Below are 23,136 nucleotides of genomic sequence, written 5' to 3' on the forward strand. Positions count from 1 at the left end.
GAAGAGGCCTTGAGGCAGTGAAGTATTATTGTTATGCCTTGACTCCTCTCTCTCAGTTGGTCAGCTTCTCCCAGCACGTTTCCCCTCCCGATGCGGTTTCTAGCCTTAGATACACATGTAGCCAGAGGCAGAGATAACTGGCACCTGTAAAGCCACAACTGTTGTTGGGGAAGGGGACTGCGTCTTTATGCTGCAGGTTCAGCATCATTTTTTTTACACAAACAGGATTTGTTTTCACTCTGTTGGTTTGCCTTGCTTGTATTGGGGCTGATAGCTTCATCTTGACAGTGACAACCCTGTGAACGCGAGTGTGTAATGTGAAGCAAGCCTGACCTTGGTTTACAGAGCCTCGGGTTGCTGTTGTCGGCGTCTCGCGGTCCTTTTGTTTCACGCTGCTTTAAGGACACGCGTTTTCATATGAGCTCCCAGCGTGTGTGACAATTCTTTGAAACAATGGCAGGATGGTAAGCAAAGGGACGGTTTTTCTCTTCCTTTCCGCCTAACTGGATCCAGTATTAGAGGGCTGCCATTGGATTGCAGTCATTTATCTTTCCTATGTGTATATGGCATTATGAGTAATGGTACTTTCACGCTTTTCAGCTCCCTTGATTACTTTGGCCCCCTCTCCTCCTCCCTCATGCCTTTTTATTCCAATGACATACTCTTTCAAATGTAATGCAGACAACTTTGACAAAGTCAGATGCAAACTGCAGAGGATTGAAAGTGAACACAAGGCTGGCAGGGAGAGGAGGAGGTTTTGGAAATAGCAACAATAAAAAAGGATTCAGATGCCATTAGCTTGGCGTTGCTGAAGAACTGATGACTGCGTTTTCTTGAGTTTTTACCCTTGAAGTCAGTCGGTGCATATATTTTCCACGTAGCTTACAAGGTGTTCTGTCACGATGTTGTCTCCTACTCTATTCATTATGTTGTTGGTGAAAATATATGGTTCGCTCTCACACAATCTCTGCTCTAGCCTCTATGTGCTCATTCTCTCTTTTGTCTTTTTAACAATTATTTCTGCCAAGCAGCTTGGCGACAACCAGGCGAGGCGAGAAGCTTTTTCAAGCAGACACATAGTTTTCAAATTGAGAAAAGCATCGTTAAGATACAGTAGCAGCAAAAGTTGGAGGCTGTTACACTACTCGATACGACATGGCATTCCTTTAGAGGAATCTGCCTCCCCCATTGTTATCGCTGGGCAGTTGAAGCGGTGCTGTAGCCATGGCAGCCTGCGGTTTGTTGGCTGGCCAGCTGCTGGTCAGTGCCCACTTCTTGGTGCTGCTCCAGAGATGAAAGCTGCTGGGCAAAGCCTGATTAGTGTTACTGACAGCACATAGATCTTAGCTGGCTCATCCACGACCACGACGCAGCATCCCTGCCTCTCTCCGTCTCTCCGTCTCTCACAGACACCGTCACACACCAGGTCAGTGCATCTGTAGGATTTTACAAGATTTAAATACAGACTGACAAACACTGGGAGTGAAAGGTTAATGTCCAGTTCTTCTTCAGCACATCTCGGTCACAAAATCAGTAAGTGAACCATCAGTTAAGACCTTTTTGTCAGAGCTGTTGTTTCCAAGGTCAAAATGAACTCCCCTGCTCCAACATGAGGGGCTGTTATGAACGTTTAAGACCTATTTGCAGGTTGAGGTTCATTCAAACTCTGCAGCATGGAAGAAGAGGGTCTCCATCTGATCCTCACCTTGTGACAGTTAGATTGGATATTGTGAAACTGCCATAAATCAAACTGCTGATTATTCTGTATCACAGAGAAGCCGACTGAGTAGTAAGTACCTTTTTGTTATATGAGAAGAACAACTCCTCAATCAGCCAGGAACACTTGTTTTGTAAGACACAGCCTTGAAGTCCTGGAGCGTGACTACTGAGCTGCCTCAGTGGATGTGACTTTACATGAAAACCTTGTGTCAAAAGAAGTGCATGCACAGAAACAACATGTTCAGTATCTATGAAGGCCTTTTTTTTTTTCTGGTGTAGAGCGATTTGTGGGATCCAACGTGCATGTAGGGTTCTGCCCCAGAGAGGCTAAGACTACCAGAGATGAAGCATGCGGCAACTGCAGTGGTTACCTTCTTTCACAGTGCTTCCACATACAGAATATAATATAGAGCTGCAACAATTAATTGAATAATCGCTCAATAATCAATTATTAATTAATCGTCAACTATTTTGATAATCGAATAATCGTGTTGTGTTTTTTTTTTAAGGAAAATAAGTCCAAATTCTCTGATTTCAGCTCCTTAAATGTAAATATTTCTGGTTTCTTTCATGATAATAAACTGAGTAGTAGTTGAGTTTGTGGAGAAAACAAGACATTTGAAGATGCCATCTTATGGTTTGTGAAACACTGATTGACATTTTTCAACATTTTTTAACATTTTATTGACCAAACAACTAACTATTTTCATTATCGATTAATCGATAATGAAAATAAATGTTAGCAGACCTAACACACTTACACAGTGTGCTCTTTTACCACTGACAAAGCACAGTGCATGCACCAGTCTGTCAGGATTTTTCCTCTGCTCTCTGTTTGTGTGTGTGTGTGTGTGTGTCAGCCTCCACTGCAGGGAAGCCCTAATGGTGTGTACTCTTATCTGTGTTGGTGCTTGCAGGTAAAGGGAGACGTGGTAGAGTCAGGAGCGCCAGGTAGTATGGATTAAATTTATCAGTCCACTTAAGATAGTGTAAAAAGATGAAAGTCTCTCACTGCCATGACACTTGCGGCTTAAGGCTAGGTTGCCGAGCCTTTTTATGATCCTGCTTTCTTCTCCCCCTGCATGTGGCCACTTGATAAAGTATAATAACTGGATCAGTTGCAGTTTCAGGACATTGGATTTGTCTGGTTATGTCACTATAATGTCTTTTTGTGCACTGGAATTTAGTTGAACCACTTCAGCATTAAATCTAAAAACACAGGGGATACCTTTAACTTCTCTCCCGCCCTGCTGTCCTGAGGTGCTGGTGATTCATCCACTGCTCCACCTCTCATTCCCTAAGTATTCCCCCATCTTTCTGTCTCATTGCACTCATTTAGATTTGTATGCTGCTTTTTACTCACTAAAACACTTCTTTAACCCATACACACCTCAACATCCTGGGTGCTTTGGCAACCACCACCACATACACAAATGCAGCACCCTATCCGTTTTAAATCCCAAACCTAGACAACTTTTATGCAGAGTAGACAATGTGTGCTTATGAAACCCACCGCCTCCACGCTGTTGGCTGTTAGTCCATCTTATCTTCACCTGTCAGACGTCCTCCCAGTCACTCTCAAAGGCTTCTGGGTTTTCCATCAGTCTGCAGCGGGAAACAAAAAACACAAACACACAAATCCTTGTGCACACAGGCGCAAACAGACAGACACAGTGAGCAGCAGTAGCAGGTTGCCCAAGGCCGTTGCTGAAATGACTGGCTAACCACCAGGAGTTACATGGACTGCTTGAACTCCATCAGTCAATAGTCCATCACCCCTGGTCCTCTCTACCATGGTGGTTTGGATATAGCCTCCGGCTGTGTGTGTGTGTGTGTGAGAGAGTATGTGTGTGTGTTTGTGATTCTGGAGGCATACACTGAACAGGTATAAAAGAGACAGAGATGGATAGATACAGGGAGGCAGCGCGAGATGGAAACATTTTTATTTATTAACAGATTGAGAAAATAGTTTCCCAATAATAATAATAGCCTCATTCCAGCAGTAATGGCTTCTAATGGCCATCAACTGTGCTTATTTTCACACTGTGGTGAAATGAGCCATTTAAGAAACAGGTGGTCCTGGGGTGAGGACAAAACATTTAGAGCTGGCCTGTTTTGCTTACTCATTATTAGAATATAGGGGATATGATTAAACGTCTCTACAGAGACATTTGCTTGCCTACCAAACAACCATGTTTTGTACATGTATAATGCAGACACCAACCAACACCAACTCCAGCCCCCATGAATGTCAGATCAAATTCTCATCCACACTCTCCTTATTCAGTGATGCCAGGAGAGCCGAGAAAATGTGAGTGTATCCACTTGCATGTGATTTTTTTTTTTTTCCAATTATGAGGAAGTAAATGCAATTTATTGAGTTACATGCCAGTGGTTCGAACTGCATATGCTGTGCTGTTTCTGTGCATTGCAACTGAATGATCCTGGATGATGCTGAGCTGTTGGGTGATAATACCTCTGGTCTTTTCTAATAATCCAGCGGTTTAAAACAGGGATGGTTTCAGTGTGTTTTACCAAAAAAAAAAAAAAAAAAAAAATCCAGAAACACTTAACACTGACATTAGACTCATGTTATTTTCATGAAAGTGACTTGATTTGATTAAATCCTTGTTTATTCTCCCTGTAGAGCCAGATATCAGCTCTGCTCATGTTTGTGTTAAGCCAGCTAGCAACATACCCACTCACTGTAAGTGTTATAAAACCTTAGATTAATCTTTACCTATTTGTCACTGCACATGGTGAAGTTGCACTTACTCACATCTTTGCATCGACTATATAACCAGGCACGCTGCCTCCAGAAATTCACTTCATTTTCAGTCAGGACACACCTCAAGGCCATCAGGCAGTGAGGGGGAAGTCTATCGGAAGATTATTTGTCAAGTAATAGCAAACAAAGCAACATGACTCAGTCAGCAGGTGACACAAACACTTGCTTTCAATATAAACTCAGTATTTTAAATTGAATTTCACTTTGTGTAAATTGAGGGGAATGTCAGGATCTCAGCTCTCTGAAGCATGCTCATTCATCCTGGAGGTGAATGACTAAACATTTTACTATGAAGATTTTGTTTCTAACACTGTGACTTCCATCATGATTCATCCGATAAGGGCTAAGACATGAATCTCACACATGAGGATAAGATGTTTTCCATTTATTAATTTATTGGTTTATTACTCTTTCCCCAGATAATGGGTAATATGTTTTGTTAATGTTAATGGTGAACTGCAGCCTGATGTTGTTGTTATGATAGGTCTTCATCTTTCCACATAAAGGTTGTTGAAGTGAAGTGAAATGACTGACTACTGCAGGTGTATCTGTATGTGTTCTCAACAAGTCCTCCAACCAAAACCACCACGCAGGTTGTTACAACCTGTAGATGGCAGATACAACTTTAGTTGTTAAAGCTGTAACATGATGCTGGTTTGGGTGGAAATAAATACTTTATTGTTCGTAGACCTTTGTCGTCATGATTACAGTAATAAACACTTGATTAAGGTTGGAAAAGATCAATCAATAAAGAATCAATGCTGACAAATGGTTTCGCACTGTTCCTTCACACTGCCGACTCATCCATCCGTTCCCAACCTTCACCCAAAGTGGATTTTGTCCGACTGTCAATTGGAGACACCAAAATGTGACCATGGGTGGTAACAAACTGCTTGTGCTGATAACCTCGCTGTAGGACAGTCTCCTCTTTCGGTGCCACCTTCATCTCTGAGAATCCGATGGTGGGAAGGTTTCACATGGTTTCTTCTGAGCCCTGGTATTCAAGTAAGACACGTACTGCTGTGCACAACATTGTGACCAGACGGCTGCTGAGAAAAAGTACTAAAACGGTACTTAAAAGCTTTAAATCCTCATTCCCAGTGGTGCAGTACTTAATAATTCTGTCAGTGTTGTTGGGTGACTGTGTGTTGGTGTGTTTGCATACACATTTGCGTGCACTAAATGAGTCCTCTGTGGAATGTAACTGTTTTTCATGCTCGTACTTTTCTAGAGGGGCTTATAGGCCCCTTCAGCCATGACTAAAGCTTTTCTCTCGCTTTAAAAATGCCTCTGCCAGCAACTTTAACCTCCCTGGGGTGATTTCTCAGTCTTTATCCACGGTACCATACATGGATTTGCAACTATTTTCCTGCCATATGTTATATCTATATATTTAAGGTTATTTAAGCCTCTATTTGCAGTTTGAATGTATTCCTTCACACATTTTTACCCAACAAATGAATTAAGACTTCTCAGGATATATAAACTATAGGTGCCACTGAAATGGCTAATAATTGGACAAGTGATTTCTCAGTGCTGTTCTCATTCGAGGAACTTGTTAGCTGTGACCATAATTAGGCCCGTTGTTATGGGTGCTTTGTGGGCGGCAGTTTTTAACATAGTAATAATAGCACCCACATGAGCTGTGACAGCATATTTAATGGTGATACAACAGTGCATTTGCTAGAGTCATGTTTGAGCACAGTAAGCACCTCTGAAGAAACATCCATATTTACACAGCAGTTTCTGAAATTAAATGATGTAACTTCAAGACTTCCTCTTTACAAAGGGAACAGGCCAGGCACTTTTAGACCTTGTGATGTTGTCACTGTGCTCGGCTATGAGCCTTGCTGAGGACACCACAGTGGAAGTAATCTCCTGCTCCCCTCTTGTTAGACAGCTATTGGAACTGATTTTGGGCCGTAATTGAATCAGACATCTTGCAGCTCGGACAGATATAACAGCCCATTTTTTCAGCCCATTATTCCTCCCGTGGACTGGCGGTATTGGGGTACTTTTTGTGCTTTTTTTTAACTTTCAAAAGTAGGAGTTTGACAAGCCTTAAGTCAACTTTGTCCTGAGTTGTATTTTTAATCAACTGTTTAATGGCCCTCTGCAATGAAAATCAAGTTTTTAGCCTTGTTATTACCATATCCATATGAGTTTAAAAAAATATGTAATACAAGACAGCACATGCAGCAAAATATAGTGGTAAGCAAACCTGAGGGCACCCCTGGTCAAAACTTCTGTTAATGTGAACAGTTAAGCAGTGGAAGATTAAATGAACTCAAAAAGGCATAAAGTTAAACATGAAACACTCTTTTGCAATATTTTAAGCAATTGTAGTGTATTATTTTTGTTTTCTACAATTTTAGAGTGAAAAATAGGTACTAACTATGCAGGGTGGCCAAACCTTTGCTGCTGGGCCTTTTCCTTTTTTCTCATTTTGAAAATGTAAAAGATGAAAATAAAAAATAATACATAGTTTAAAATGTAAAGGGAATATGCCATCTGTAACTTTATGCCTTTTGGAGATCATTTCATCTTTCCCTTGCTTAACAGTTCACATTAACAGACATTTTTAACCAGGGCTGCACAAATGTTTTCATGCCACTGTACTGTGCCATGACTGCATATTACCACCGCAGAACTGCAGTAAACCAATAACAGTCTCCTAATAATGGCTTCAGACAGCCAGGGATTGATGGGAATGAACCCAGAATCATGTAAATACAGAGAGCAAGAGTTTGCATTAGCACAACGACTGAACATTATGTCAGCCACTGCCAGGTGCAAGCTAACAAAAAATATACAAATCATTATGATAATGCTGTACAATTCACGTTAAACAAAATATGAATAATCACAGAGTTTAGAGAGGGACTTTGAGTGTTCTGAATTTTACTGATCAGAGTGCTAATTCATGAGAAATTTGACTTTTTCACCTCATTATCAGCACCAGGCCAGCAATGCACACTTTCACATCTCTTAATCATCATGTGTTAACCTACAGTACATCACCACGTTTGTGTTTTGATCAGTAGGCATACAATCACTGATAATCATACAAAATGTGTCTCATAACTCTTCCCCTGTATGACTGTGTCTTCACAGGGAACTTGGGAAATGTCCCACCAACTTGTCAGACCTGACAGTTAACACCTGTTACCTAATACCACTGACAGATAGAGAGAGAGAGATGGTGGAGGTGGGATGTGGGGGTATAGATGACAGATTTACCATGGGAGACAGTGACGGTCTGAAGATCTGAGCCAGGCGGTAAGAAGAGTATAGAGACAGTCCAACTCCCCGCTGGTACAGCTGAGATGTGTCAGTGACATGGAGGATAAGAGGAACAGCAACCAAACATATGTCTGTCAGACTACAAGCTTAATGACCGGGTTAATGTGTCCCTCACCCAGCGTGGAGACTTGTCCCCTCTTTGGTGATCTGTGCGATGACATGGCAGAATAGAAACGGTAATGACTGATAGTTGGTGTGTTAGCTTGGGATCTGGCCAAAGCTCTATATGTACCTGCTGTGACTGATAAGAACGACACACGGTGTTCAGAGATCAGTGGAAACTAAATAATCCATGAAAGTTCAATAGAAAACGTTGGATCATTTTAGGTGGGAGGCAGCAATTAAATGAAAATGGTCATGTCCCAATCACTGATTTGCATAGAGCTTTTAAGGTAACACTTAACCATTTAGTAAATTATATCGACTTTCTCATTAAAGATCACACATTATTATTATTTAAAGCAGAAGTAAGCGATCCGGTCGTTAGTTAGCAGCCCCCGCCCTCGTCATGGATCTATTGGTCCTCGTCCCTACGTCACCAAATTCACGCGCATCCCTTGGCTACACACACAGCCCTTCATGCCGTTCTCTCTCCTCATTGGATAAAGGTTGTAGGATACAAGGAAGTATACAAGACGTTTTCTCCTCGGCTTACATCAGAGCAGAGTGACTGACAGACCCGTGTTTCGGACCAAACACTCTATGTAAGTGATTGCTGTCGGAAGATACAACTATTTAAGACTTAGATTAACACAAACATTCCGCTTACTTCTGCTTTAAGTATATTTTTTGGGCTTTTTTGCCTTTAATGGACAGAAGAGTTGAGAGAGAGAGAGAGACAGGAAATGGGAGGCAGAGAGAGGGGGAATGACACACAGGATAGGGGCATCAATACATGGGGCGGGTGCGGGTGTTGTTGTCCAGAGGCTCCAGACTCTCACTGGTTGCACATGATTTGGTTGCATCCTTTTTACCTACAGCATCGTATCCATGTGGCCAAAGAAGACACGGTCCTCCATTAGCAATGACATGGCCACATGCAATCTCACATTCTTCAGTGGGGACATTGGTGTCAGCTTTGATCATAAATAACAGGAAGGAGAGCAGAGGCAATTTTGCTATCACTCCTGTAAACCGAGCACATGTGATTGGCATACGTTGGATCCACACTAAAGCTGTTCTTTCTCATCAGGTTGATCAGGGATTTAAATTTTGTAGCTCAATGAACTCATGCTTTGAATTGTTGAGGGGTTTATTTAAAAAAAAAATACTGTATACATACCGTATACATGTTCTTTATGTATGTATACATGTGTGCATACACCGTGAGAGACCATAGCTGCTTTTCCATTCATTTTCCACAACATGAATGCCTGAACAAAACAATAGAAAATGATTTCAAAAGGCAGAACCACATGCATGGATTACAAATCATTCCCCTGAGTCAAACTTGAACCTGGCAGCAGTTAACTGATTTAAATGATATTCACATTTCCCTGTAATCATTCACTTTCTTTTAATGCGATAAGCTGGTAATTCCGATTTTGTCACGTAGCCACATGCACATCTTTATGGCGGGGAATGTAACTTGTCCACAACATTCGATTCGGTGTGGACTGTGTGGATATTTTTCTCGGCTTCCACACAAGTTTGATTTGCATTAAAAGTGTAAAAAAAAAGAAGGAAAAAAGTGGCTGAATAGGGAGATGCAAAGCTAGTCATGAACAGATGGAGGAATAACTCGTTCCAGCCAGTCAGGAGCGTGGAATTTCCATTTGAAAGTTTTTTGATGTTTATGAGATTGTTGCATTTGAAGTGAGTTGAAATAACTGCAAATGGCCGACTGTTTACGTTTGTTGATCTTCACATGAAGCCCAAGTCTGCAGAGTGGAACAGTTTCTAATTCAATCCAGTCAGTCACACTGCCATCCATTTCTCCTCACCGTGGCTCCTGTTGCCGCCTGCTGCTTTCTGTTAATGGAGATATCACCTCCTCCCTCGTCCTCCCTCGCTCTCCCTCCCTGTCCTACTCCTCTGTTCTCCCTTTGTTGTCCTTCTCCCTCCATTCCACTTTTACTTTTCTCCTTTCAAATCCGTCTGTTGTGCCTCTTCATTGGCCCACTCAGTGAAACTAATCGACAGTAAGCCATCACTCAGAGCACTCTGCTCTCTCCCTCTCTCATTGTACTGTAAATCAACAACTGATTCAGAAGAGGCAGACAAGGAAGAAAAACAAAAAGGGGTTATTATTGAGTGCACTTCTGGAAGGCAGGCGAACTGATTTCTTTCAGCCAGAATCAGTATTTCCGTATAGTGAATGCCAAGCACTCTAATGGCAAACAATTAACATTTTGAGACTCAGTTTAGCCGTGGTGTCAGGATATACCACAGCTCAAAAAATATATCAGAAAGATTACAGTTTTTTGTCTGAACCAAATTCTCAGTTGCCTGAACCCACTGATTGAATCAGTCACTCTTCTCTTTTGGCAAAACCATCAGCACTTTTCACCTGTTTAGACACATCTTACCAACACATTTTCATTGTGATGCACCTGTGTTGCATAATGCTGAGCACAGGTGGCAAAAGTCAAACACAGCTAAAGCACAAGTTTCACCGGTTGAACACAACAACTCAAAATTGATCACACTTGTGTCCAATGATGTGAGGGAACATGTATAAGCCAGTTCAGGATGAAGTCCTGTGGTCTGACCCAGTACAGAGAAATGATACTGTGGCTGAGTTGTGCACTTCTCATTTCTATATTTTTGTACTTTATTTTTACGTAGGCTTACGGTATACAAGTGCTAAATGCACAAGATTTCTGTTTGTCTTTGTACTGTACAAGTGCTACGTGTAAATGCACAAGATTACTACTATGTACAAGTGCTAAATGCACAGGTTTTTTGTTTTGCAAGAGGAGAAGTTGAGAGACGACAGGGTGAAGGAAGAAAGGATGAGGGAGGGAGGGATGAACTGGGAAGAAAAAAGAAGAAGGAAGGAAAAGGGGATGAAATGGATGTGGAGAGGGAAGGAAAGGGAAGGAGAGAAGTGCTACAGTAAATGCACAGGTTTTTTGTTTTGCAACATGCATTTAGCTACAGTGAACAATAAACATTTATTTCTCCAGCTTCATGTCCTGAACATTGTGTTTTCAATTTTTCTATTTTAGTGTTTAGTGACTGCTCAGTAGTGTTTTTAATTTTGATTGACTCGGGGCACGATTTGACAACATAGTTCAGTTTTGAGACCAGATTGAACTGTTTTGAGGTGAAAGTTTGGTTTTGCAAGAAGAGTCTGAGGTTTTGTGAATGTAGCTTGAAAATTGGGGTTTGTGTTCACAGTTTAGAGAAAATGAGAGAAGCTTTCGAAAAATGTGTCTTAGCAATCGAGAAAAACTGTAAAAAAAAAAATTGGGATGTTTGCTAATGTTTCTGATGATTTTTTACTAACTTAAAGGGACATTGTGTAACTTCTCCTGTAATCAATTCACGAAAATCGATAATTTCATTCAAAAGTAGCTGTCGGCTCAGGTGGAGGTGGCGTCTGTGAAAAGTCACCGCGGTAACACAGTGAAGAGGAATGGAGCGTTACACTGATGCTGCATTCAAGTGCAGTCGGACAGACGGCCGTCGGTAACGAACCAGATGTCGTTTTAGTCACAGAAGTCGAGAGAAAGCCGGTAAAACGTGGGTCAGGTACAGTAAACAATACGACATCGCCATGACAACATATTGTCACGTGTATTGTTTTGCCTCGTGCTGACGGACCACTTGTTTACATAGAGGCTTGTTTATGCCGTTACGTGCAGCGGCTGTCGTCCGTCTGCCGGCTGCCCAATTTCACGTGAATGCAGCATGAAAAATACGATTGAGTTGCTTGCGATCTACAACCGCAACGCTAGATGGGAGTAATTCCTACACAATGTACCTTAAGTGATTCCTTGGCTCCCATAACTCTTCCAGATGAATCCCATGCTGTCATAAGCTGTTACCCACTCTTATGTTCTGAATGATGAAATGATGATACTGTAACATCCAGTCCAGGTTATAACCTTCAGTCTGTGATGTACTGCAGCTCCTCTGTTCCTCAGGTTGAGACCAATAAATTAGTCTACTTGCCAGCCCATAGGGCCCCATTGTGAACCCGGAAATGTTGAGTACCCCAAAGTTTTATGTTAGAAATAGATAGTATGGGTCCCCAGTATTCAGAAACTGCCGGATGCTAACTTATATATATTGGGCAATTAGCACAATTGACATAATTAGCATAAATTAGCGTATTTTGCCTATATGGGCAATATTTCAACAAAATTGACTTGGCTGATCTGGGCGATATTGGAGTGGTTTTAGGGGTTATTGATGATGCTGAATCCATTTCTGACAATTTCAAAATTCAAAATGGCTGTCTAAACCGGTAGTGACCAGATTTTAACCGCCAGTGGGCCGATTTTGATGGATTTCAATCTGGTCACTTCCGGTTTAGACAGCCATTTTGAATTTTGAAATTGTCAGAAATGGATTCAGCATCATCAATAACCCCTAAAACCACTCCAATATCGCCCAGATCAGCCAAGTCAATTTTGTTGAAATATTGCCCATATAGGCAATTATGCTAATTTATGCTAATTATGTCAATTGTGCTAATTGCCCAATATATATAAGTTAGCATCCGGCAGTTTCTGAATACTGGGGACCCATACTATCTATTTCTAACATAAAACTTTGGGGTACTCAACATTTCCGGGTACTCATTGTTGGCAAGTAGACTAAATCCTCTGTATGTTGCATAGTAACAGACATGGGGATCATGGATTGGCCTTTTCCTAGTTTTGTGTTGCTGTTCAATTTACAAATCCACTGACTCCGTAGTCTCCATTATATTCCTCTGAATCATCAGTTTCACCCAAATTAGAAACCTGTAGTTCCATCTCACGCTCACAAGGGTAATACAACACCATCACACACCATTGACTGCCAAACATCTCCACTTCTTCCTTTATTTCTTTCCTCATGCTGTGTTTGTACGTATTTCTCTCCACCTTCAGTAGTAGCCTACTCCAATCACTTTTTTTCTGCTTTCACTCAGTTCACTTGTTTAGTTCTCAGTAGGTTTTTGTCCATGGCCATCTACTCTACCAACACTTATTTTTTCATGCACTACTTGTGAAATATGCAACTCCAAGTAAACACAGTGGCTTTGTTTCCCTCTGCAGTTTGTTTTGATGCAGTCAGCAGCACCAGGCAGGGATTGAATGTCACACAGCAATTATGACACATCTGTATCTCACACCTTCTTGTTAAGATAAGGGAACAACCTGTGAACTGTCTTGATGAGACTGAGGGCAAAGGCAAATTAAATAAAAATCCATAAAAAAGGCTTGTGGCTGGTGGAGATAAGACTATGGCCCCTTTTTAATGAGTCATTAAAAAAAAAAAACAGTGTGTATATATACAGCTCTGGAAAAAATAAAGAGACCACTCCAAAATGTTCTTAATAAATCAGCTTCTCTACATGTATGGCAGCCATCGATTCCAGTGTCTATTGAACTCCAACACAAGCACACCTCACTCTACTTAGCTGATCACCTGAACCAAATCATATTTAATGAGGAAGAAAGATTATAAATAAATAAATAAAAACACTGCTGCGATTAAAAATTGTGATTATTCCACCAATTTGATTTCTAAACTCTTCTTAAGTTTAAAAAGCAGTGTTGTGTTGTTTTAAAATGAATATGAACTTGTTTTCCTTGCAAGGTCTGAAAACACCAGAATTGTTTTGTTATTTTGACCTGTTTTCTGCAAATAAAACGTCTAAATGACAATATTTTTATTTCCAATTTGGGAGAAATTTGTCAGTAGCTTATAGAATGAAACAAAAGTGTTCATTTTACTCAAACACAAACCTATGAATAGTAAAACCAAAACTGATCATTTTGAAGTGGTCTCTTAATTTTTTCCAGAGCTATATATATACTGTAGATATATAAACAACATCTGCACAGCCGGCGAATCTAACTGCACGGGTAGGAGGGGTCCTAGGAGAGAGTGAGTGGGAAGAATTAATGTCCAGAAAATGACCCACTGGTCAGCTCCAACCTAGTTTTGCTTTAAGTGCAGGACTTGTGCAGCAGTCAATATGCCTAATTACTTGTTCTTGCTAACTGCATCTTGCACTTCAGCTCTGGGACCGTAAAAGTCAGAGTTAATGCTCACAGTACTTACAGACCTAATGTAATGATTTTGTCCCGCTCCTCTCATGGGCGTTGGAGTTTCTAATGCCTAATGCGCCCTGGTGTAGGTGGTTCCCTTCTCAGCCATTGCTGGAAATGCATTTAACTGTTGTGTTACTGTATATGTCAGCGTTTCTCAGTGCTGGTCCCTGAACTCACTGGATGAACGGTCTCTGAACTGGTTACAGCACATACAGGCTAAGCACTGTATTTTGCAAGCAAAGTCACCCCCTCCAGGCAGAGCTGCTTTCTGGCCCCTGAAACTGAAACAAAGTAAAAATCAATAGCTGTATTCTGAGAAAGAAAGCATGAAAGTAAAGAAACAAAAGCAGTCTAATATTATTTTTTAGTCCAAGCTGCATTAATTGATAAGACAAAAGAGCCCATGTCTGTGCAAGCAGCTCATCATAACCAAACCAAAACCACAGTTTGTTTCCCATTTGAAATGGTTGGTTCCCTTCTCCATGATGTCTCTCCACAACCTTAACTGTGGGTTTATTATCGTCACCATGGTAAGACAGTCCTCCAGCCTTGATAATACTTTGCAACCCAAACCCATGATTGTTTCCTTGACATAACCAACTTGTTTCTGTAGCTAAACTTGACCAAAGTGTGACAGTTGCATAACCTTGATCACATGTTCTCTATATAACAGTTTTACCACTCCTTTAGAAAATTATCAAGTTGACAATATTCAGTATTCAGAGAGCAGTGCAGGGCTGGTTTTGTATATACAGTAACTGCTGAAGTGTTGGCCATGATGGTTTCTCCTCAGGCTGAGATTAAGCAGGTTTATCCATGATGCTGTGTGAGCATTGAGCAACACCTGCCCTTGGCTTTTGATGTGCACTGACTACACAAAGGTTAGGTGCCTGACAAATGGATTACCTGGATGTCTACACAGTTGTCAGGCTGAAAGAAAATGGGGCGGGGCTGGTTAAGTGGGGATAAATTACTGTAGGGGAGTAATGAATGACAATAATAATAAAAAAACAAACAAAAAAACATTCCCTCCCGAGCAGAATTGTTTGTTTCAGGTGTTAACTGCACATAAAACAACTTAAAGCAGAAGTGAGTGATATATTTGTGTTAATATAAGTCTTAAATAGTTGTATCTTCCGACAGCAATCACTTACATAGAGTGTTTGGACTGAAACACGGGTCTGTCAGTCCCTCTGCTCTGCTCTGAGTCGAGGAGAAAACATTTATCGTATCCTACAGTTTTTATCCAATGAGGAGAGAGAACGGCATGCAGGGCTGTGTGTGCAGCCAAGGAACGCCGTGAATGTGGTGACGTAGCGACGAGGACAGTTATGGTGCGTTCAAGGAAACTCGTATTTTTCCGACCTGTGAAGTGGTACCAGTTCGATCTGGTACGAGTTCACGGGTCAGAAGTTACGAGTGGCCGTTATAGTGACTTTCACCGGTAAAACAGGTCGGAAAAACACGAGTGGGTTGCCTGGAACGCTACAAAGTCGTAAGTTGTGACTTGAAGCTGTAATTTACGATTTCAAAAGCTTGCCTGGAACGCAGCATTAGCGAAAACGACCGGATCACTCACTTCTGCTTTAACTATTTTAATCATTCTACATAAAAATGCAGTTATTACCAGCAAGGTACTTCAAAATATAGATAGCCTACTATTTAATTGCATGTAATATGTTACTCTGAGTTCTAGTAAAGAATTACTGTGTGGCTACATCTTGAGAAATAACGCCTGCTTTGTTCAAATTGTGACATGGAGGAAGTCAGGTAATATGGGACATCATCAGGTAAAATCGGACATAGGTCTGAGGCATTTTGCAATTAAAATATTACCAGCCAATCCCAAAAAATGATTTTGGGTTGTTGCCATAACACCTCTTGACAGAAAACAATCAATTTGATCAGTTGTTGGTAATGGTAACCATGAAGTTCAGTGATATGCATTTTGTGTGATAAGGATTCTAAACCAACTAAGTGTCTGCTAAATTGTATTTTTATGATGTGTTTAATGAAGTCTTATAATTTTCATAAAAATGTTTTTCCTACATATTGTTTTTTGTCAATTAGCATTTTTGGTACTGTCCCTACCAAAACGTGGTTGGTAATATGGGACAAACATTTCAGCTCTATCTGGACACTTTATAAACTGTTAATAGTTGCAATAAAATCATGATTTGAGCAGTTACGGCGAACAATCCTGTGTTAGTGTTGTTGGTAATTTTCATATCATTTTTAACCTTCTAGCTATGCACATTTTGCCTCACAAAGTTACAATAATCTCTAGGCTAATATAGGCTAGCCAAGGCTAACAATGTGAATCTAGGGATTGGTTGCTTTATACCTGTGTGTGGGCAGGGTAGCCTATTGGGCATTGAATGTGCCAAAATCAACTTTTGAGAGGAATGATCATTGATTGTTTGCATTGTGGTAATTATTATTTTCTTCAATGTTTAAAAACTGAACTTGGCACATTAATTTTCAGACAGATTTTCTTTTCTTTATATGACCATGTCCCATATTACCATAAGAGCTGTCCCATATTACCTGAAACTTAGAGAAGGGGGAGAGAAGAGTGTTTATAGGTCTGTAGTTTCTAAACAAAATATACTTACATAATATGTAATTCTACCAAAAAGTGTCCCATATTACCTGTCTTCACCCCTAATCAACTCCGATGCAGCTTTGACACTAAGTTGCATGATTTATTTTTAGAAGTGTGATATAATGAGATTCACTGTTCACCGGTGAAGCAATTATCACCTCCTAACTGAGCTGAATGGCTCTGAATCTGCAGTTTTAATTCTCTGACCGCTTTTACTGTTAAACTAACTGCATCATAAACACTTTCCCACATGGACACATCACTGTGAGAGACAAGTTTGTGGGATGATTTGTTTTAACTGCCTCATTAGAGAAAACAAGATGACGATATTGTTTAATATCATACCCGTCTTGGTGTTGGAGTTGAATGAATTTTCCTGTTTTCTTAAATGGAGGAAATGTATCTTTTTGTGAGATAATTAGAATTATTTTGAATACCCTCTCATGCTCCAAATTTCTGTAAAATTAACATGCAGTTAATTAACAATAATTGAATGCAAGTCTGCTGACTCGGGCTTTACTCTTGTTCTGTTAATCAAGCTGGAAATTGAGTGAGAACGAGAAAAGAGGAGAGGGGCATTATCTTTGGGCTTCGTGTTTAGACACCAGTCCTCTGCAATTTATATTGTGTGAAGACAACCAATTATTTATGGCACTTTTCTGTTAGTTGATAGTTGACAGCACAGAGGAAAGGGCAGTAAAAAGGGAACTAAAAAGGGTGATAACAGCATCACCCCTGTGGGACAAAAGACGGAGAGCGAAAAAACACCAAAACTACATACGACTAAAAGGTCCCCATGCAGCCAGACTTGAATCAGGGATTCTGCATTTTACATCACACACATCAGCAGCACCATAAATAAACTTTCCACAAAACTTGGATTGAAAAGCCTTGGTGATGACACGAGCTGTACCTAACTGGCATGACGCCTCCTTTCCCTGTGTCTTTTCCTGTTTTATTTCTGCCGTTAATGAGGAGGCGTTTCCCTTTGAGGTGTGCTACAAAAGCTCGTCCTAAAGCATCATTTTGGAAGGCACTGCTACAGTAGATCTTTCTGTACACAAGAGGGAGTGAGCCCCAGTGCTACTATTCGATCGCGTGTTATCTCTGGCATGTAATGTATAGTATAGGAATCCAATTCAATATTTCTAATAGAAAAATAAATTGGAGGATTTGTGAGATCCTATAGGCTGCAGCATGCTCTCCATGCAGGAAGTGAGAGTAATTCCTGCCCTCTCTTCTACCCCTTGATTGCCCTATTTTCTCTCTGACTTCCCTCCACTTTTATCTCCTCCTCCTCACCCCACTCACCCTACTTCCTCTGGTACTGCTGCCTCTTATCTTCCCTTCCTTCTTTTAACTCTTATCTCTGGGTTAACCCTTTATTCCCCACCCTCTATTCATTGATCATGTCATCTCACATCTCACATGTTGTCTTTTCACTCCCTCTGTTTGCACCATGTGCTGGTGCAGTACACCCATCTGCATGATCTGCCTTTGTCCTTGGTGTTGAGTAACATTTGCACAAACAGCAAGTCACCTGCACAGCTTCAGATTTCTTAGGACAATGCATATTCCTCCTTCCATTTGAGATTCATATGTGTGCATGCACTTATAGATTATCAAAGGCATCATGTAATTTGCATGAGAAGCCGAGTGCTCCCACCAAACTGTAGGCTACTGTCTTCCCTTTGCCTGCTACCAATTTTAGGCCAGCCTTCATCTATACATACCTCCCCATGAGCCAATTTGTTATTTGGATGCAGAAACAAGACATCCTCCCTTAAAAAGACTCCTTTGAAGAGTTTCTTCTTCGTCTTTCTCCTCCTGTTATTTTTACTTGTTGGTGGTGGTGGTGGTGTTGTTATTCATGCCTTGGTGTTTTATCTTATTGCAGACATTGGGAGGACTCGGTTTCACTGCAACATCACTGTAATCAAATAAACGCTAAAAAGAAATAGATTTGACATGACTTATATTGATCAATACATAACACAGTGATGCAGCATCTCTTGGAATATGAGTTGGGACCCAAATTAAATATAGATTATCGTCCGGCTGTGTCCCCACAGTAATATGGTTTCACGAACCTCAGTCACAGGGGAGACACTAACAGATATTTTGATTTTAGTGCCAAGGCGGACAAGCTGACAATCCCCTGCGGTAATGTAATTTACAGGAAATCTTTTTTTCTGGATTTCTTTGTTCATGTTACTGTATCAGATTGTATCCAGTGCTGTGCTGTATCCACTTTTAGACTCTTTCTCCTAGTAAGTGAATTAGTCCTCCATAATGTGGAGTCTAATGCTGTAATGGCTGCAGATGCTCCTTCGGAAATAGCCAGGGATGCCATGCATATTGCAGCCAGTGACACTTGTAACCTCATTAAAGGAGGAATCAGCTGCTACAGAAATGGTTATTCTTAACCACGCTGGTGACATAGCTCCAGGGATGGCAATGTTCGCCTTTTTGGTCACTCAGTCCGCCACTTTGGTCCAGACTGAAATATCTTAAAGGGGAACTATGCAGGAGTTTTCCCGCGGCTATGCAATCTAACCCTCTAACCCTAACCCTAAATGAAAAGCTTCAGAGTAATTGTGATGGTTAACACTATACAAATACACACGTTGTAACAGATATATAACATTATCCATGGATTGTTTTTTCGCTGGCTTTGTTAAAAACAAATGCACATGGCTAGGCAGAGGGTTAGCAAAACGGCGGAAAAGAGACCAGACTTGCATAGTTCCTCTTTAACAACGATACTGTAAGATGCGCTGCTATTAGGTCATGGTGATTAGAGAACTTGGTGTTGATCCCCTGCCGTATTAGTGAATGTTACCATGCTAAGATTGTGAAGGGTGTAAACATTGCTCCTGCTAATATTGGCCTGCTAACATTGTCATTTGTTTGTTGTTATTCTGCTGACATAGCATTTAGCTGTGCCTGAGAGCAGCTTAATGGAGTCATTACAGTGGCTGTAGACTCATCTCGGTCTCAGAGGTGATCTCAGGATGGTTATAGTATGTCTTAGGGCTCACTTTGCCTACACAGCCGTTCCTGCCTGGGTTTTTTGTTTGTCCGTGATTGCAAGCTTACCTCAATTTTTGTTTCATTGCCGAGTCTTAGTACCAGGATGTCAAGGTTGAATACCTTAAACACAGGACTAATGGCTTCACAGAACTATGTGTTGTGAAAGCCATTTTGGAAACAGCCCATTTCCATGGTTTGATGTGTACTCTTTTTACAAAACACTTCGTATATTAGACTCCCTTTAAAAAGTCACGGCTCTGCTGCCTCAACCACCACCCAATTTGTTTGGGATAAATGTAAGACCTTGGGCCAGAAATTGAACCTGCCATTCATGAGTACACTGCGCTGGCTGTGGGCTTCTGTTGGACTTACTGAAGTCATCCACGAATGTAAATGAAATGCTATGTGAGCGTGATGGATTAATATGTATTTACACCGGCAAGTGCAGGCATGCAGTGATGAAGAATCACTTCAATAATGCTCATTTTTATGGGCTGTTTTATAGTCACCTCAGCGCCTCAATCAAATATGCTCTTGGTTTTCAAGAGTCTATTTATAAGATTGTTTCAATTCATTTCATATCTGCTTTTGGTGGAAATTTGACTAATGCAGGTTGCAGGAGAGTACAAACCAAAGAAAGCTGTTAAATATCACAGGGAAGCGGCACAGCACTTTCAATATACCGTAAAATATGTGTGTTAGTGTGTATAAATGCACTGATTTCCCACCATTAAATCAAATATTCCAGGTGTGTAAATGCCTAAACAGCATTGGCAGACAGAGCTCCTCTGTCCTCAGAGCAGAGTCATGCTGTGTGCTGCAGTGCTTTCTCCTGCATGAGCATGAGTCTCCTCATATGAATAATGTCTTCCCTTGTGATTCGCTCATTCCCTATAATACACTCCCTCCCCTGTCACAGCATGGGGAAAGTCTCATCTAGAGTGATCAGCAGGTGTCTGCCTTCATTTTTGTCTTCAATCGACTGACAAACGTGAATGAGAAGTAAACACACACAATATTCACCTTTTTGCCGACTATATTTCATATCTTCAGTTATTGTATTTTATGTAAAACACTAAAAACTCCTAAAAACAGGAGAACTCGTTAAGTGATAAGACTATAAAACAACCGGTTTTTACTTATTTGCCAAAATGTCACAATCGTTTCTCTACTGTTTTAAATAAACCAGTTTTCCTTTGTACAGGGCTGACACTCATTTCCTCTGTTTCTGTTCCTCTGACCCTGTTCTCTCAGAATAGTGACAATCCAGGGAGAAAATGGAATAGTAGGACAAAACTACCGAAATCTGCCCAAACAGATGAAAAGCTGTGAGAAGGTTTTAGGAACAGTTTGATGCATTTTAAATCACTGCCAGCTGGACATGTCATCTGCTCATTGGCATGAGACAAAACGTTCCTCTTCAGTGGATTGAGGGGTCAAGTTGACATCTCAGCTTCCCGCAGAGAGTGACACTTGTACACCAGAGATATGGCCCGTATCTGTGCTTGTGTTTACAGAAAAGAGCACAAACACATATGGTTGTTCTTGTTCATCCGTCTCTCTGTCTGTGTGGTCCAGCCATGAGAGACGAGGCTTAATTATAGAGTCAGTGATTACGTGTGATGGTGATCTGTGTTAATCTGAAGCTGATCCTCCCGTCTTTTCAATCACATTTGTGCCGTGGCGGTTGGAGTTTTAATTTTGTGGAAACAGAAACATGCATATGCACTGTAGAGAAGGTGCTGGAGGTGTAGAGGTCAAAGCACAGAGTTTAAGTCAAAGCTGGATGTGAATTGTGTAGTTCCAGTGTTTCCCATACATTCGGCCCGCCACAAATAAATTATAGATTAGAATAGATTTTTCGGCTTTTGGCTCGACCAACGCAATATCGTTACATTCATTCATCTCCGCATAGCTCTCCTTCTCCATTATTGGCGTTCACACACACACAGAGAAGTGTGCATGCATGACAGCAGTGTGCGGTAAAATCGAAACTCGTACGGTCCGATCGCACCCCGCCCCCAATGTCCTTGCAAACCTGTGAGAAACACTGAGTTCACTGTGTCAGTTTGTCTGCGGTAAGATTACAGCTTTTTTTTTTGACACATTCAACAAAATTATCAAAGATTTTCAGAGCGTACCGAGTCCCTGTTGTTTTCCCCAACAAAGACAAAGTATTTATTAGAAGTTTGAAGCTTGCAGTTTGAACTGGGAGGAAAAGAGAACAACAACCAGGGTTTTCTCTGTTCTGTTCTGTTCTGTTCTGTTCTGTTCTGTTCTCTTCTCTTCTCTTCTCTTCTGTTCTGTTCTCTTCTCTTCTCTTCTCTTCTCTTCTCTTCTCTTCTCTTCTCTTCTCTTCTCTTCTCTTCTCTTCTCTTCTCTTCTCTTCTCTTCTCTTCTCTTCTCTTCTCTTGGTCGTGCAGTGGTTAGCTGTGCTACCTTACTAGAAGGTTCTGGGTTTGAACCCCACACCTGAGGGCTTTCTGTGTGCAGATTGCATGATCTCTTGTGCTTCTCTGACCTCCTCCAACAGTCCAAAGACATGTTAGTTTAACTGGAGACTTTAATGCCCATACTGTAAGTGTGAATGTGAGTGTGTCAGCTGGGACCGGCTCCATCCCTCCCTGTGACCCTGCACGTATTAGCGGTACAGCCAGTGGAAGGAGGGTGTTCACCATCTGACCTCCTGTACTTGTCCTGTCATCTGTAAAAACCTTTGACATCAATCATGATCAGAAAGTTTTTAAAAGCAGAGATTTCCTTGCCCGCAGTCCTGTTGAAGTGACTCAGTACATCGAGATAAAGCGATTTAAAGAAGAAACAACAGAGCCTGTCAGTTCTAATCCTGAAAATGATTATATAAACGGTGTAATACGAAGAATTAAATCTACAAAGGGAGCCTGTAACATTTTATTGTATTTATCTTGTTTTTCTTTCTTCTCCACAGTGAACAAGCACAAGCCGTGGATAGAGACATCCTACCATGGTGTGATCACAGAGAACATGGACACGGTGCTGCTGGACCCTCCTCTGGTAGCTCTAGACAAGGATGCCCCAGTCCCCTATGCTGGTAGGAAACACAAGGACACTCCAGTATCACACACATTCAGAACCACAGTTTTATACAGTATACACATTACGCACTCTCCCAGATATCCATTGTCTATCACACGCACAGGGGCCAAGACAAAGATGCCTCAGTAGGCTACTGTGTGCAGGCAACTGTGGCAACTTCACAAAAACAGATGATCCAACAGTTGTCTGTACTCACTATTTGTCATGGAGACTGAATTCAATTTACAGTATCACCCTAAGCAGCGTAAAGTAAATGGTTTCTGTGTATGTGTGTTTTTTAGAGAAGTTTCTTCTCATCATTATGATTATATTAGCAAATTACTTTACACTTACAGAAAAAAAATCAAGACATTCTTTAAAAAAAAAAAAAAAAAACTTGCAGGGAAGAATGCATGCAC

The 23,136-nt window shown here is 41.0% G+C and overlaps 1 protein-coding gene across 1 annotated transcript in view; it reads left to right on the plus strand.

Annotated features, from left to right (window-relative positions):
* Positions 1-23,136, plus strand: part of clstn2a (calsyntenin 2a) — a gene marked incomplete at its 3' end in the record, with an annotated part of 161,140 nt that overhangs the window by 52,662 nt on the left and 85,342 nt on the right. Inside the window, exon 2 of the mRNA XM_083990879.1 lies at positions 22,611-22,733. Within this exon, the coding sequence (XP_083847005.1) occupies positions 22,611-22,733 (123 nt within the window). The remainder of the gene's footprint in view (positions 1-22,610; positions 22,734-23,136) is intronic.

The sequence above is a fragment of the Trachurus trachurus genome, assembly GCF_905171665.1.
Source record: "Trachurus trachurus genome assembly, chromosome: 17".
NCBI classification, from domain to species: Eukaryota; Metazoa; Chordata; class Actinopteri; order Carangiformes; family Carangidae; genus Trachurus; species Trachurus trachurus.